At 36.5% G+C, this 17,776-nt stretch overlaps 1 protein-coding gene and 1 pseudogene across 5 annotated transcripts in view; both read left to right on the top strand.

Moving 5' to 3' along the window:
- The window catches only part of LOC107756987 (cubilin-like), a 15,724-nt pseudogene extending 5,650 nt beyond the window's left edge, over positions 1 to 10,074 (top strand).
- A 1,370-nt stretch (positions 10,075 to 11,444) lies between these two features.
- The window catches only part of LOC107757018 (protein FAM13A-like), a 49,123-nt gene continuing 42,791 nt past the window's right edge, over positions 11,445 to 17,776 (top strand). For 4 of the 5 annotated variants that reach the window (XM_016574355.1, XM_016574353.1, XM_016574356.1 and 1 more), the window contains exons 1-2: positions 14,880 to 15,138; positions 16,860 to 17,069. In XM_016574355.1, coding sequence (XP_016429841.1) covers positions 14,880 to 15,138; positions 16,860 to 17,069 — 469 coding nt within the window. Of the gene's footprint in view, positions 11,653 to 14,879; positions 15,139 to 16,859; positions 17,070 to 17,776 lie in introns of those variants that run through there. The other variant, XM_016574354.1, reaches the window with a different exon arrangement.

Below are 17,776 nucleotides of genomic sequence, written 5' to 3'. Positions count from 1 at the left end.
ATGGATTTAAAGAGCTCTTTTGTGTGTTTTTTTTCTTTTCTATGTGAATTGGGGTGTTGGAGGAGATTCTGTGGAGAATATAATTTAGTGCAACACTTGAACAAAAACAATTAAATCTACTTTGTTAACAAGCACATTCTGCAGTGCCATCATTGTGCATGACATACTTTCTAGTGAAGCCAGATGATATTTAAGCACTGCAAAGTCTGATGAATTTCTTTTGTGCATTATTGTTCCGACAATAACGCTCACTCTCTGTTCAGACTCTGGCTGTGGGTCCCCTGGGAAGCTGTTCGGATGTAAAGGTCAAATAAACTCCAAAAACTATCCTCAGGCTTATCCTGCAAGCTTGAGGTGCTCTTGGGACATCACAGTGGATGAGGGCTTTCTTGTCAAACTGCACATCACTGATCTGGCCATCGTTTGTCTGCCAAAAAAATATAAATCTCAATTACTGTAGGTTGTTTCTGTGGAAACAGTCTCCCGGCTTTGGTGTTGTCTAGTGGCAGTAGTATGTTGGTTCGTTTAAAGTCTGATTCGAGCGGGACTGCTAAAGGCTTCAGTGCCACCTACACCGTAGCTCCCCACCAGTTACAACCACTCCAACAACCACCACTAAGACTACGACCACTGGACCAACGATTACAACACCTGTTCAGACCCAAACACCTGCTCCAGAAGGTAAGTACAGTCACACTGTATCAATGCAACACATACCTGATCATATTAAAGTACAAGGCTGTTGTTCACTGAACCTCCTGCAGTCTAATGACTTTCCACTTACAGGAATAAACAATCTCAGACTTTTGATTAAAGACTTGGATATATTGGCAAATGTGAACACAGTTTGAGACATTGTTGAGGATCTAATGGGGTATTTTTCCCCAGGAGAAATATTTGCGAAGCTGGAGACTTAAGCATAAGTCTCCATTTGCTCATAATTTAATTTAATTTTTGTCTAGGAAAAGCAGTTGATGGATTTAAAGAGCTCTTTTGTGTGTGTTTTTTCTTTTCTATGTGAATTGGGGTGTTGGAGGAGATTCTGTGGAGAATATAATTTAGTGCAACACTTGAACAAAAACAATTAAATCTACTTTGTTAACAAGCACATTCTGCAGTGCCATCATTGTGCATGACATACTTTCTAGTGAAGCCAGATGATATTTAAGCACTGCAAAGTCTGATGCATTTCTTTTGTGCATTATTGTTCCAACAATAACGCTCACTCTCTGTTCAGACTCTGGCTGTGGGTCCCCTGGGAAGCTGTTTGGATGTAAAGGTCAAATAAACTCCAAAAACTATCCTCAGGCTTATCCTGCAAGCTTGAGGTACTCTTGGGACATCACAGTGGATGAGGGCTTTCTTGTCAAACTGCACATCACTGATCTGGCCATCGCGGGTGAAGCAGGCCAATAAACTCACCGTCACCGACAGTCAGCAGTCACTGGGTAAGACACGACTCTGAAAAGACAAAGGTTACTATGAGATTACTGCAAAATACTATTTCAGTCTTTCTACTTCAAAATTTCATTTTAAATTGAATTTTACTTGCCAGTTTTGGTGAAATTTCTGAGTTGAAATGGTTTCAACGTAAACTTTTATTCAGTGTATTTCTTAATGTTTAATAAATGGTGCTTGCAAACTTGCAAACACAAGGCCCAAGCCTCATGGCAGTGAGTTTTCAAGGGTATTTCTCTCAGATCTAGTCTGTAGTCTGTAGTCTGCTCTAAACAATGTTATTTAAATCTGAAAATCACCTCGTTTCGCAATTGCCCGAAACTGAATTGTTAAAACTGGGCTTAATATTTGAACAGACTTGTCCTATTTATATGTGACACGTCCTCCAGTAATTGAATTAGATGAAATGTGTCAAGCCAGCATAGCACTGTGCCAGAACGGGGCCTATCAGAGACGACCTTCGACTCTGTTTTGGGGCCCATAACTAACACTAAATGGCACCGCTGGCGCAAGAGTAGCTGGCGTTCTCATCGCTCTCTCTTATCCCTCACACAAAGGGGCTGTAAAAACTGATTATCATCAGTCTCAGCGAGGCATGAGCCAGCAGGCGAGCGTACTATAAATTACGTCTCCTTATTACTGAACATCAAACAGAGCTGTGAGCAGCAGATATGCTTATCTACAGCAGCTTTTCAAGGACTGCACGCCAGATACTGTCAATAAGTCCCAGTGCAGGTTGAGGAAGAATGGTAGAAAAAGTGTGAGGGAAAAGACCAAGAGTTCGGGATGTTTGAATTACAAGAAAGGACAAAAAGGACAAGTGTTTTGTCTCTGCAAACGAGCTGTTTGCAGAGCAGTGAACATGTAGAAGAATAGTGCTCCCCAAAAAAGTCACCTCATGTCATTTCAAAGTCATCTGACTAACATTCTTCCATGGGACAGAAAAAGGTTAATCATCTTCTCCTTGTAATTTTCAATGAATGGGGAATATAACTTGTTAAAATGTTAAAAAGTATAAATATGTTACAAGAAACTATGTTTCAAGTCATTTGAAGTTATAAAACAGATTTATGTGGAAAAAAATAGATGGAAATGTAAAAAATGCATGAAAAAAAGTGACCAGTACATTCTTTAAAAAATTCCAAGCAAAAAAAGAAAGTCGAAGGAACAACATTGCCATAAAACCATTGAAATGCAATTTAACTGAACATAAAGGCTTTGAAATTAATTCAATTAATAAAAACAAGTTTAGTTTTGGTCCACCAGCAATCGTGAATAGTAGGGCTTATTTGTCTCGACATTGTGTTCTTACTTGCCGCTTGCAAGTGTTTGTGTCCTTCACATCACTTTCTTTATCCTGGCTGTCAAGACAAAGCAGTGTGTTAGTGTTAGTTCTGCTGACAGCCTGTGTTACCCTGAAGAGAGGAATAGTACAAACAGTACAAACAGAGATGAATAAAAACAATGTTAACCTGAGCTATAGTGTTTGGAATTCACATCTTAATATTACTAATGACTTGCGATGAACATGCCATGAGTTTTAATTAGATGCCATTTGACAAATGAAATAATCATTATCTTCAGATGAAATAGAGCTGATGATTTTGTACTATTAAAGCGGAATTTAGTTTTTTTTTTAAAAATGCACAACAGCTTGTAAGCAAAGTTTCCATGGTTTATTACTAACAAATCAAATCTACATTAACAACAAGTGTGCATAGGCCCACCTTAACTAAGTCATGTGCTGTGCTTGTTCTATCAACAACATTGACATCCCATATATGAAAAAACGAACGTTAACCCGTTGTTAATGATTGCACAAACCTCAAATCCTGAATATCCAGGATTAATAACTCGGGCTCAACAACTTTAAGTATGAAAAGCCCTCTAGAAGTGTTTATCTGCAGTATAGAGTCATTTGTTTCAGTTTCACATGACAAATGACATTCACGTTCACATTCACGAACCAATTCAAACAGTTCTGCCATAACTGACCCATTACACTGGTTGATTGAAAATGACTGGCTCAGAATAGTGATATATTCACGATTGATTCGAGCATTGTAGCCAAAAGAAAACACAGACATGCAACACAATGCTGAAATATTCTCCGATTTTTTTCACGTTGGTAAATAATCCCTAGTCAGACAAGGATTTAACAGTAAAATTTGACATGATTGTTTCACATATATTGAAATTGTCTTGGTAAAATGGTGTCCCCAAGAGATTACATAAAAAGTCAAAATCTTGAGATACCAAGTCATTATTATGACATAAAAATCTAAATTATGGGATAAAAAGTCGTAATTATGACATGAAAAAGTTTATGACATTAAATGACATGTTTATGACATTAAAAGTATTGAGATAAAAAGTCATAATTATGAGATAAAAAGACAAAAGTTTGAATTATGAGATAAAAAAGTCATAATTGTGACAAAAAGTCAATTATGACATGACAACATTTTTCATAATTGCTTGTCTAAATGATGACTTTTTCTAATAATTTCGATTTGTGCCATAATTTAGACTTTTTAATCTCATAATAATGATGTCATAATTTGAATGTAGTATCTCATAATTTCCACTTTTTTATCTCATAATTATAATTTACCAAAGCATTTTTATGTTGTGCAAACTGACTTCCATAATTAATGTCATAATTATGACAAAAAAATCTGTTATATTTAAGATATTGAGAGTATTATGAGATAAAAAGTAATAATTATGAGATAAAAAGACAAAAGGTTTAATTATGAGATTTAAAAAAAAATCGTAATTGTGGCAAAAAAGTAAATTATGACAGGACAAATTTGTCACTTAATTATTACTTAGTATCTCATAATTTCCACTTTTTATCTCATAATTATAATTTACCAAAACATTTTTCTTATGTTGCGCAAAAGGACTTTCATAAAAGACCCCTTTAATGTACAGTACCAAAAATAGCCTGTTTATTTCTAAGTGCCAGGAGGGGTGAGTGTCTTGTAAAACTAAATTACAACTGTTGATGTCTTGTTGATGCAAGCAACTTTGACTGTACTGTAGGTGGCCTTGAGTACAAATGATGCAAAACTAGCAATGTCAATGTTCTGACTTTGGGCCAGGAGATGGATAGTGGTGCAGAAACGTTCTCTTTTATCTCTTTCTCTCAGGCACACACTGTGGGTTTGTTCTTCCTCCGGTACTTATCAGTGTCAGCAACAACATGTCACTAAGTTTCCAGTCAGACGCTCGGCTAGTCGACCGCGGCTTCTCTGCCACATGGAAAGCTGTGTATCCAGAGGACCTTTCAAGACATCCATCTACTCACACCTATACACACATTTACACACACCTTTGATGAATCCTGCTGATGCGGCTGTGAGCCAACAGCCATCAGCAACCATGTGTGTCTTGTGAGATTTTGTATGTGTGTGTCCCCTATGGATATGTTGAAGTCAAGGTAATGAGGGTAGAATAGCAATGCAGAATAACTGTAGGAAACAGTGTCTTAAATGCACAGTCAACATCATTCAATCGTCCAATTTTAACCGTATTTCAATAATATTTTAGAAATTTCATTCTAAATCTGTTGCACATCCACAAGCTGGAATAGTGCCAAATCACTCAAATAAATGTCCTGGCTGACACAGTGGCAGTTGAAAGAGCTTTACTTCACAGTAAATATACACATTCCTGGATTTATGAAAAACATTTCCCTCTTCACCAGATGCTACACCCCTAAAAAAGGAGAGGAAACCATCTGTAGTCATGCTGATTGACGCCTGCATTAACATGCATTGCAAGCGCTCACAGATAAAGCTTGTCTCTGTGACATATTCTCCTTAGACTCACGGTAAATTCTGCCTGCAGTTTCCTTCTGCCTGTGCAGCCAACCAAAAATGAACAAAAAAGAAGGCCTTAAAGAACATTTTATACCATATTTCATTGCATTTTAATAACCTTTTCATTCTTTTTCTACAGTATAATACAAAAAATGTTAATAAGCCACAAAAATATGATGAATAAAATAAATCCTGACATTTGTCTGATCTTGTACATGATTTTAGGCCATGTATACTGTGTATATTGTATAAGAGATTTGTTCATAAGGTCAAAATATCAGTCTAGTGCACATTTATAAAACATTGCTTTCTATCTAAAATGCCCATAAAAAGTAATAATTATGACATAAAAGTTTGAGTTTTATGTTATAATTGTTTACAACGTATACTTTTTTTTTTGTTTACAACATACTTTCTCTACAACATTACTTTCTCTAATAATTTTAAATAATTACAAATAATTTTATTTTCAAATTTTTTTCTATGATAAAAATGCTATTCATCCAGAAAAACAGAAATATGAGGGTTTCACATTGCCTGTGATTAGTGATAGTCTGACCTAATATTGATTTTGCAAGTAGCCCAATGACCTCTAGAAAAGATTATAAAAAAAAAAAAATTGCACCAATTTACAGGTTTTTTAAAAGTGCAGACACATTTACTACATATACTTTTTTTTTACAGACAAAATTATGATGCTTTTGGAAAATTTGTCAGAAATATGCAAGGAAAAACATCTTAATAATCACATTGTAATTGTTTTTTTTCTATGATAAAAATGCTATTCAACCAGAAAAACAGAAATATGAGGGTTTCACATTGCCTGTGATTAGTGATAGTCTGACCTAATATTGATTTTGCAAGTAGCCCAATGACCTCTAGAAAAGATTATAAAAAAAAAAAAATAGCACCAATTTACAGGTTTTTTTAAAGTGCAGACACATTTACTACATATACTTTTTTTTACAGACAAAATTATGATGCTTTTGGAAAATTTGTCAGAAATATGCAAGGAAAAACATCTTAATAATCACATTGTAATTGGGACAAAAATATATATTATAAAAAAAAAAAATACTGTATCATGGCCAGTTGGAAAAGTTTCTCAATTCATCTGCGATGGGCAAGTATGGCAAAAAGATAATTTTGGACCCTGGTGACATGTGGCTTGTCGTGGACCTGGGGCTAAAACCTGAGATGCCAAGTACCAGTGGACTTCTGCTTTAATGGCAAGACACAATTTTGTGACATTTTGCTTGGTTGGAACAATTCTACCTTTAACTGTCACATTTTATAGCTGTTACTCAGTCCGAAGGCATCAAATCTCACTTACGATGTCCTGCAGATATCCAGGGATGTGGAGGTTTCTCACAGGAGGAGACAGGCATCATCAAGTCTCAAAACTGGCCCATGCACTATCCAGCTGACAGCATGTGTCTGTGGACCATACAGAGATTTGCTGTACAGTATAGTATCACTTTCCTTGAGTGTACTGTATGTATACAGATAAAGTTGGATATACAACAACGTATATTGACCTGTGCATTGATACATACATTTTTCAATGATACAAGCAATCAAGCAGTTGATGTTTGCTATATAGTATATATCACCCTAGGTGAATATATCCATCTTTATATAAAGAGCTACTTAGCACTCACTAAAACTGCATAGCAATACTCAAAACCACCCAGAAAACCCTAGCAACAACCTGAAAACCACCTACAATGGTTGCTAGGCATCATGGTCATAATTTTGCAGGCACCGCTCACATTTTCCAGTGCAGTACCAAAATATCTTTTGAAAACTAGTCTATTTTTTTTTCTGGGTAATTCAGAGCGAGGGTAATTGACAGCTGAAATCATTCAGCATGTCAGAAATCGCCACAGATAAAAGCCTTCACCTGAATGCTGAGCCCTCTTCTTTCACAGACTGGCCTGAGAGCTGCAGGAAGCCCACGATCCCTCCGGATGTCAACACTCGCATAGTGAATGGAGAACCTGCCAAAGCTCGCGCCTGAGCGTGGGATGTGTGTGTGTGGGTGCACGAGAGAGAGAATGTAAGAGCGCATACCTGTAAACGAACGGACTATTGGTGGTTCCAGGTCAAGACCTCCATGATCTGCTGCGGCTACACTTTACCTGATGAGCTCAAGTCTGTATGCCAGGTATGGAGCGATTCTGAGATAAAGTACAGTAAACAGTAAAGTCTTACTCCATTTCTAAATACATCCCAATTAACTCTTTCCCCACCGGGTTAGGGTTAGTATCGGATTCAGAATGATGATCAAAACATAGATGGAGTAGGTCACTTCCATCAACACCCCCAAAGCTTGCACAGTCCTATACCACTTCCTGGGTCGACATTTCATTCGGTGACGTTAAGCAGTTTTGGTTGGTATGTTGTTTAATGTTTGATGATCGCATTATTTTACATATGCATCTGCTTACACATGCGATCGCTTGTTTTTGCCTCTTCTTCGACATGTTTTGATCCAGGGATTCAATACTCTTTCAGAAGATGTGTAATATCGTCTCCCACCATGTAACAGTGAAAACAAGGAAAGCAGGAAAATTCCATCAATGGCGAGGAAAGAGTTAATACAAAGCAAACAACAAACCAACCAACAACAATCTACTGTACAAAAATGTTTGTTGCTCATAGCATTCATTTAATGTAATAGGGTGACTCAGGTGGACCCCTGGTATGAGATCTAGACACGGCTGGAGACACACTGACTGTCAGTTTCTCCTCCAATGACAAAATTGTGGACACAGGGTTCAGTGCCAATTGGAAAGCAGTGGATCCTGCCGACATAGAGGTTGAGTCGAAAAAAAACACAAAATTTCTTCACCCTCTAAAAGAATATTGTTCTTACCTTTGTATATATTTTAAGTATTTGGGTTATGGTCAGTGGTGTTGGTTAAGGCAAGAAATGCTGCTGCTATTTATCAAACTTTCGTTTCATTTGAACAAACCCCTAACACCAGAGCACTATATAGCAACACCAGTTAAACCTGCTAGAAAACCCTATTAAATGCATAGCAGCTAACTAACAACTTGGAACACTCAGAACACCATAGCAACATGCTGGCAACCGTCTTGAACACCCTAACTACTCAACACCAAATCAACCGCAAAGCATTGAGGTAACCACCAATCAGAATGCCACAGCAACACTGTAGCTGTAAACTTCTTAGAACTCCCTATATATCAACCACTCAAAACACCATATCAACTACATAGCAATAAGCTAACGAACGGTCAGAACACTATAGCAACCCATAGTAAGACCCTTGAAACTTCAAAACACCACTCAGAACACTCCAGCAAACACAAAGCAATGAGCTACCAATCACTCAGAGCACTGTAACAGAACACCCTAACTACTCAGAACACCATAGCAACTGCATAGCAACACCCTTCAAAACATCTTAGAACACCATATCAACCGCAAAGCATTGAGGTAACCACCAATCAGAATGCCACAGCAACACTGTAGCTGTAAACTTCTTAGAACTCCCTATATATCAACCACTCAAAACACCATATCAACTACATAGCAATAAGCTAACGAATGGTCAGAACACTATAGCAACCCATAGTAAGACCCTTGAAACTTCAAAACACCACCCAGAACACTGCAGCAAACACAAAGCAATGAGCTACCAATCACTCAGAGCACTGTAGGGTCAGCTGGCCAATCAGAGCAGACTGCGCTTGTCGGAAGGAGGGACTTTGTAGAAAACGAAGCGTTTGAGAGAGGCGGGGCATAGAGGACTTACAATAATGTACAGTATTTGAAAAATAATGTGTTTTTTGAACATTAACGCATGTCAACATATTCTGTTACACCAAATACACAAAATAATGATCTTTAAAAAAGCATCATATGACCCCTTTAAGACTCCCTATCTGTCAACCAATCAGAACACTGCAGCAACCGCATAGCAATGATCTAACAACCAGTCAGAACACCATAGCAACTGCATAGCAACATGCTGGCAGCCTTCTAGATCAGTGGTTTTTATAAAGTCAACCATTTAGAACACCATAGCCACCACATAGCAACACCCTGGAAACCTCCTAAAACAACCTTTCAACCACTAAGAATGCCATAGCAACTACATAGCAACACCCTCAAAACTTCATAGAACACCATATCAACTGCATATCAATGAGCAAACAACCACACAGAACACCATAGCGACCGCATACCAACACCATCAAAACTTCTTAGAACACCATATCAACTGCATAGCAATGAGCTAACAACCACTCAGAACACTGTAGCAGCTGCATAGCAACACACTGACAAACTCTTTAAGACACCCTATGTGTCAATGTCAATGCTAGCAACTGCAACACCCTTGAAATTTCATATAACACCATATAAACCATATAGCAATGAGCTAATAACCACTCAGCACACCACAGCAACACACTATCTATCAAACAATATTGGCCAAAGTGGTTACCATAACACCTGAGATCAGCTGGGTTTGCCTACCCGAACCCTTGTCCGTCATGCCTGCTGGAGATGTGTTACATAACAGGATGAGCGGTGAGAGAGGTCAGAGGAACAAAGACTTGTTCATCTGAGTTGACTGATTTAGTAAGCATTTGTTGTCATTTGTTCCAGTTGCTATTCAATGATTAGTGAGTATCAGAGGATATTAATGGTGCATTTATTGCAAAGGTGATTTAGATGAGAATGCAAGGCCATACTGTGCCCTTAAAGAAAACCCTTCTGAAATTTCAGGCAGTACTTGGACAGCTTGACGGTTGAGCACATGCATGAAAACAATGAAGAATCAAGCTATTGTATGACCCAGCTATTTGAAATGCCCTTCAAATGCTTATCTGACTGGAAATGTCATTTAAATTCTGATATTGCACTTACTTCCTTCTAGTGCCTCCTGCTCCTTGTTTCACACTCTAAACAATCTCTTCTTTCAGCCCCTCAGTGTTCATTAGGCTGACTCTGGTGGTCTGCTTGTGTGTAAGCCGTCAGGAAGTGAAGCATCATGGGCGGTTCATGGTGTAGTGAGTTTTGGTCCCATGAGATGAGAAGTCCACTGTTTTCACCTGTATATCTGGTTTCAGTGAGTGGACAGAAGACAACACCAAGTAAGAAATTATAATAGGAGAGAAAAATGACAAAAAATAACTTTAGAGTAAACAAATGCACCCGTAGTCAAGGTTATTGTTTATATATTTGAATATACTATAGTGGCTGCCATGTAAAGTAACTGCTAAATCTAATTAATTTATTAAATATATTTTATGGACATAACTTGTTGTTAGGATTTCAAAATCCTCTGTAATAATGAAATCCAGGCCACATTTTAAAGTTGTGAGAATAATGTGAGGAAAATTTGTACTTCTTAATTTTTTAATAAACCGTGAATGTGGTGAAAATAAAATCTTGGCAAGATCACAGTTGGACTGAATTTGTTTAAAAATATTTTAATCTAAAGGCATATGCCTAAGTTATTGAAATTAGCATTTCATATTAATGAATATGAATTTATTTACAAAACCTCTTGTTAAACCTTTTTTCTGAAATATATGAGAATTAGACTGGTTAGTGAAAGCACCTCATGAAGTTGCATAAGAGAATAAACAAGGTTCTAAACCGGAATCCAGAATGTGGAATCCTTTGATATATTTATTAATGCAAGTTTAAATTTTGTTAAAAAAATGTTGGCCACTGCAAAATCCCTACACGTCCATTAGTAAAGCTTTTGAGAACTAGCACTCTTTGTACTTGTTGTGCACAAAGACTTTGTTTTAAATTCAGAACAAAAGCTTGTGCATACAAATTTACATGCAGTTTAAGTTGGTCTTTGTTCTCACTTAAGTTGGAAAGGAGATTCTGCAATATCAAAGCATAAAAACATGCAAAGAAAGACAGAAAAGTTTCATTTTCTACATCATCAAGTTGATTCTTTAAAATGTATGAAGACAAACAAAGACCCCTTACAGCAATCCTGAAAAGTTGTGAATTGGTAATTGATGCAGCTTCCTCTCATTTGCCCCATGTGGAGAGACTTTCAAAGGTTTGGGCCAGCTGGTCATGTGACTCACAACACCAGCCAATTGGAGTGCAAGGCTCAGATTTCATTTGGTGAGGAGTCACTAAGCTCCAGAGCTTTAGGAAAGGGAGGCTGACTCCTCTGCTTAGCCTCTTAAGTTTTCGGATACGTTTAGCCTATCCAAAGATGGACTAAACAACTCATGACCCGGCGACTTTCTTATGGGATGTTAAGGAGGCCACTGTAAGAAAGGAGAAGGAATTTGGGGAATTCATCACTCTACAGGCTCTTCCTGGAAGAAGAGGGAGATGGGGGCTGGAGCAATCTGTGTAAGTACAAAAAAATCACTCTGGTCAACTCCTTATAAGGCAGGGGAACTCAGCTAGCCAGTATGAAAGTGTGTGTGTTCGAGTTTACACATGATTATTGTTCAGTTTCTTCATGCATCAATGTGCAATGTGCTGGCTGTGATCCTGGACTTAAAACGGGGTAAAAGCCGCTAGACTGAGGTCATTTCTTCCCATCTGTTTACAATGTCTCTTGTAGGCCACCTGGAACTGACGCTCTCCTGTCAACTTCACTTAATGATACTTTGTCAATAAATTAACATTGCTTTGGTGCAGTACACTGAATGTGTATCTTTAGGGGTAAAACAGCTTTTTATTAGAACAGTAACCTCAAATGAACAACTTTGTACCTTATTTACCCCCTTAAGGTATCCTAGTAGTATCTTAAGTGTACATATTACTCTAGGGTACTTATATGTACCTTTTAGGGGTAAATAAGGTACAAAGTTGTCCCTAATTAGAACTACCCCAATTACAAGCTGTTCTGCCCCTAAATGTACAATTTTCGCACATTTTTCAGACAATGTTAGTGTTGTAAACTATGTGCTTGTTTCTATCTTATAATAGCAGAAAGGATCTGCAGCTCTGCTGTCAGGAGTCACACACAGCATGTCTGCACGCATGCGTGAGATATGAATGAACATGCCGAGACTCGTTTCTCACCGAACAGAGACGGAGTTTGTGAAATTGAACCCTGCACTTTTAACAGAACAAAGACCTACATTCAAAATCCCAACTTTTGCAGCAAAATTAAAATTTTTTGGGTTGTTAGTTTTTTTTTTATGTTTCAAGGTATCTAATGCTCATCAAGGCTGCATTTATTTGATCAAAAAACAGTAAAAACATTAATATTGTCAAATATTGTTTCAATTTTAAATAACATTTTTCTATTTGAATCTATTATAATATGTAATTTATTCCTTTGATGCGAAGCTGAATTTTCAGCATCATTACTCCAGTCTTCAGTGTCACGTGATCCTTCAGAAATCATTCTAATATGCTGATTTGCTGCTCAAGAAACATTTCTTATTAATATCAATGTTGATACATTTTTTCAGGGTTCTTTGATGAATAGAAAATTAAAAAAAAACAGCATTTATTTAAAATTTGTAACATTATAAATGTCTTTACTGTCACTGTTGGTCAATCATCCTTGCTGAATAAATTTATTAATTTCCCCCAAAAAATTACTTACCCCAATCTTCTGAACAGTGGGTATATATTTTAGTTTAGTTTTTGAGCTAGCTTGTCTAAACTCTTCAGTTAGAAATAATAAAAGATCTCATGTGATATGAGGGTTCACTGCGGTGTATTTTTCAGACTATGGGGGAGGGTTTGAAGATCCATTGACTTCCCAAAAGAAGGTCATTAAGCAATTAGGACTTTGTCTGAACCTGTAATGGAAACTTGCAGTGCAAAGTTTATTACTCTCGTTGACTGTGAATAGCATGACTGTATGTTAACGTGTGGCTCTTCAGAAGTGTTGTGAGGACCTGTGCGTGGGGTTGGGGTGATTTCATGGACATCTGTTCCTGTTGGTCTCTCATGAGTAGCTCAGACAGGCTTATGTTCTTAATGTCATCTTAAGGAACAAAATACTAGAGAACGCAAGCATAATTAGCTGTTATTATTATTACTAGTAGTAGTAGTATTTTTATTATTAAAAAAATACTTTTATTCAGGAAGGATGCATTAAAATGATCAAAAGTGACTTAATTGTAACAAGAACAATTAGGACTTTGTCTGAACCTGTAATGGAAACTTGCAGTGCAAAGTTTATTACTCTCGTTGACCGTGAATAGCATGACTGTATGTTAAAGTGTGGCTCTTCAGAAGTGTTGTGAGGACCTGTGCGTGGGGTTATGTCATGCCTGCTTTCAAAAGATAAACGCACTTACACTGTATGGTACTCCTATGGTATTTGAGCTGATTATGTATTTGAGTAGGCTATAAGATAAACGTGTGTTTACAATGCAGCCTGGGTCACACGCGGAGAACAAGAGGACATTTCGTCCAGAACACCCAATTAGAAGATGCTCACATAATAGACTGTAGAGAACAGAATGAGGAGGCAACCTTCTCATTTATTGAAGGACTGCTAACAGCCTCTGAATACAAACCATTCTTGTGTTCTTTCCTTCATTTGGAAGGATGCATTGTATGTGTTTGTGACAACACAAAGAATTCATTTTGATGGACGTTGCTTTAAGATCTTCAATGAAAAAAAAAAGCTTTTTGTTAAATTAGTGTCCGCATCAATTCTCTTCCATGATGCAACTGAATACTTCATTATTGCATTTTAAAAATCTCAAACCAGCCTAAAATGGTTTACTGGTCTTAGCTAATTTAAGCTGATCTAGGTCTCCTGTCTAAGTCTAGTTTAAGTTGTTGTTTTTTTTCTCAGTAGGGATGTAAAATATTATGTAAACATACTCTCTACTAAATTAAAACTTGCTATTGGCCACCATATTACTTATCAATGTAAACCATTATATGTAAATGTCTTTTAAACTATCAATAAATAATGTAAACTATCAATCTAACAGTTAAACAGTAACTGAAATTAGTTTGAAAAATCAAATTTTTTTTGTTTCTGAATATATATATTAACAAGTTAACTAATGAACCGTATTGTAAAGTGTTACCTATATATATATATATATATATATATATATATATAATTATTATTATGAAAAAATCAAACACAAAAATAAAACTTGAACTACAATTAAAATAAAAACAAAACATAAATAAATAAAAAAATCAAATTGAATTCAAATATTAACAAAAAATTATACTAGTATATTAATTAAACTAAAATAACACGGGTGTATACTGCAGGTGTGATACCTAATAAACCTGTTCAAAGTTTCACTTCAATTTATTGTAGTTAGAAAATATTATCATATTGTAAACATTTGTTCACCATATCAGTATAGCTTCCTGAATGCATAACATTCAAACTTTCCTCCTCTAGACGGTAACAAATGCTGTTCTCTAGTCACAGCTGAGTTTGATATACTGTCAGCTTGCGTCTGTGTGTTTCCTCTCACCTGGTTACAGGTGCATGGCAACCTCTCCTGACGTAGACACACACTCAGACGCTAGACTCCCTCCCTCCTGTTTCCTGCCACTGACAGATCCACCTACACCGGCAGTGGGAAAAGTCTCCGATATAAAGGCTGATATATGGACTAGGGGTCTTTATGATGCAGACGGTCAGAACGGTGGATGTGGTTGACTGCTCCTTTCTCTTCTGCTTTTCCAAGCACAACAAGGCAGCGGTCCAGATCAAGGAGGACATGAAGTGGATGGTGCAGCTGCCCATGAACAAACCCTCTCCGGCCACCGCCACAGGGGGGAAGAAGATCTTCGGCGTGTCCCTGCTGGAGTTGAGAGATCTGGGACTTGTCAAGGACAGGGTTCCTGTGGTTGTCCGGAGTATGGTGGAGTATCTGGAAAAGCATGGTAAGTGTTGCTTTCAGCTCAAGTGTTAGACCTGATCACGGTTGGTGTGAAGAAATCTGATCTGGGGACAATGATAAAGAATTAAAAGTAACCCGAGTATTTCATTGGTGAACCATTATAATGCTTTAAGCAACTAATAGCACGTCATATCCTGGCCTACTGCGTTTTCACAAAGAAGAAATCATCAGGTGTCTGATACAGGCCTAAGAGTTACTGGGCAATTTATGATTGTTTTCAGAGATGCGGCAAGTGCTATAGTAACAAATAGCAGAATACTTTGTTTTGCCCTCTTGAACTTGAATATAATATAATATAATATAATATAATATAATATAATATAATATAATATAATATTATATACTTTTTTCTCTTAAACTTTATATACACACACACACTGTGTTTACAACAAGTTAAAAACACTGTAATACTGTTTTCTTTTATGATTTCTTTTATATTATATTATATTATATTATTTTCTATTTTTATTTTGACATGACATGGGTTGTTTACCAACTATAGACACATTTTTTAATCATCAAAATTTATATTACATTAAAGGATAAGTTACATTTATACTACATTTATGAATCTATAATTTACATATCTGTATTTTAGGTGCTGTGACTAGTCAATAAAAAAAAATCACCTTTTAATCACCTTGCCTTTATTTTTATTTTTTACCTTTATTCACAGTAAACCTGTGGTATGACATGCATTTTTAAAGGTACAAATATATATATTTTTTTTGTAGTCATGCTATCTGAGTTGATCTGAAGTCATACAAAATGCATGTATAAGAATAAAAAAAAAAAATAGAAAAATGTTTTTATCTTTTTTTTAATTCTTATACATGCATTTTCTATACACAAAATTCAAACTTTTTTTTAAAGCAATCACATTTTCTTTTTTCTTTTGTGCTCTTTTTCAAGTATACCGTGGGCACAGTTAGCACACTCTGACCATGTTGGCTGAAGTAAATGAACTGGCAAGGTATCTGTTTTTTTTACCTGCCAATAGTACATGTTGTCTAAGAACATAAAGTCACAGCTTTTACTGCTTTAGTGAACGGCTCCAAGCCTTTAGCCAACAAGGTCCAAGCTGTGACTATTACAATTAAGGTAACTGGGTACTGGATCAAGGTCAACTAAATAAAAATGAAGAAACATGTGCATTCAAGTAGCAGCATGACTGCTAATTGTATTTGTGCAAAACATTAAAAGTAAAATCAAATGGGTAAGTGACTGGACATTATAATGACAGACTGAATATGAATATTTTCTCACTTCCTATTAACAAAAAACATCACTTGTGTTAGAATTGTATCAATTAAATCAACTTTCATTAATAAAGACTAGAATTTACTAAACATATGGTTTATTATCATATTTGTTCCATACTGTACTCTGATAAATCTGAAGCCCAGAAGCTGCAGTTGTGCTTGTTTTCCTCTGGACGGTGCTATAACCCTTCAGAGAAGAAAATCACTGCACTGGGAATTTGACGTCAGCACTAGCATTTTACATGAACTTGACTTTTCTGTAGATTTTATGACATTGATCAAATATCTTCCCATATTTATAAAGATTACGTAGTTCTGCAATCGAGCTATGAGTGGCATAAGTTAGTTTATTACCTGCTGAAACCCCTAAAATGTTGTTAGTTTTAACTACAAAATGACTTCCAGAGCTTTATGTCTCTCTCATGGTGCCACAATCTGTCAGGTCTTCGTCTGGAGGGTCTGTTCAGAGTAAACGGCAGCGTTCGGACCGTGGATAACTTGCGGCAGAGGTTTGATGGTGGAGAAGAGGTTGGTCTACATCAGGATGCAGACGCCTTTGCTGTAGCCAGTTTACTGAAGCAGTTCTTGAGGGATCTACCTGAAGCTCTCATCCATCCCTCCATCCACAATCCTCTCATTCAGCTGTACCAGGGTGAGACAGCTTTTAGTCTTCATTCATGGGTGGTGTGGAGTAGTGCTTAAACATCTGAATTGGCAACTGAAAGACTGTAGGCATGGACATGGGAGGAAAAATCGAATTCAATTTCTAAATCTAATTGGGAAGTAACCATTTTGAACTATTTGCAAATAATATTTAACAATATGCACACATGCACTTTTATTTGTATACCTAATATGTGGAAAACGTTTCTCGTCACATTCAGTTAGGAATTACATGAGCCAGGGAGATACCATATTTTCAGTCCAAAACGGCCATATCTGAGAAAAAGTTGAGTATTAGTTAACATTTCTGTCGTAAAAAAAAGTTTTCAAATATTTAACGTTTCGCTAATTCCATTTTACCTGGAACATTTATGAACAGTAAACCTCGCCTACTTTGATTTGATTGGCCAGCTTAATTATTTTGACGTTGACGAGCGCTGTTAGACCGCCAAGACAGACCAGCCTAAATTAAAATGTAACTTAAAAAATTATAAAAAATAAAATGTGTAACTTTTCTCATCCTAACAACAAACACACATTATGAGCTATTATTTCCATCTTCAAAGTTTTGCGTGTGAACTGAGCCAAGAGCCCTTAAAGGGACAGGGTGATAAAAAAAAGGAGCTGAAATAAGAGAAAAAATATATATATTTAATTGCTCTCAAAACGTTTTTAGGGGGATCGCAATAGTTATAT

The sequence above is a fragment of the Sinocyclocheilus rhinocerous genome, unplaced genomic scaffold (assembly GCF_001515625.1).
Source record: "Sinocyclocheilus rhinocerous isolate Xijiao unplaced genomic scaffold, SAMN03320098_v1.1 scaffold953, whole genome shotgun sequence".
Taxonomy (NCBI): Eukaryota; Metazoa; Chordata; class Actinopteri; order Cypriniformes; family Cyprinidae; genus Sinocyclocheilus; species Sinocyclocheilus rhinocerous.
Note: the sequence above shows the minus strand (reverse complement) of the source record. Positions and strands in the feature narration are given on the sequence as shown.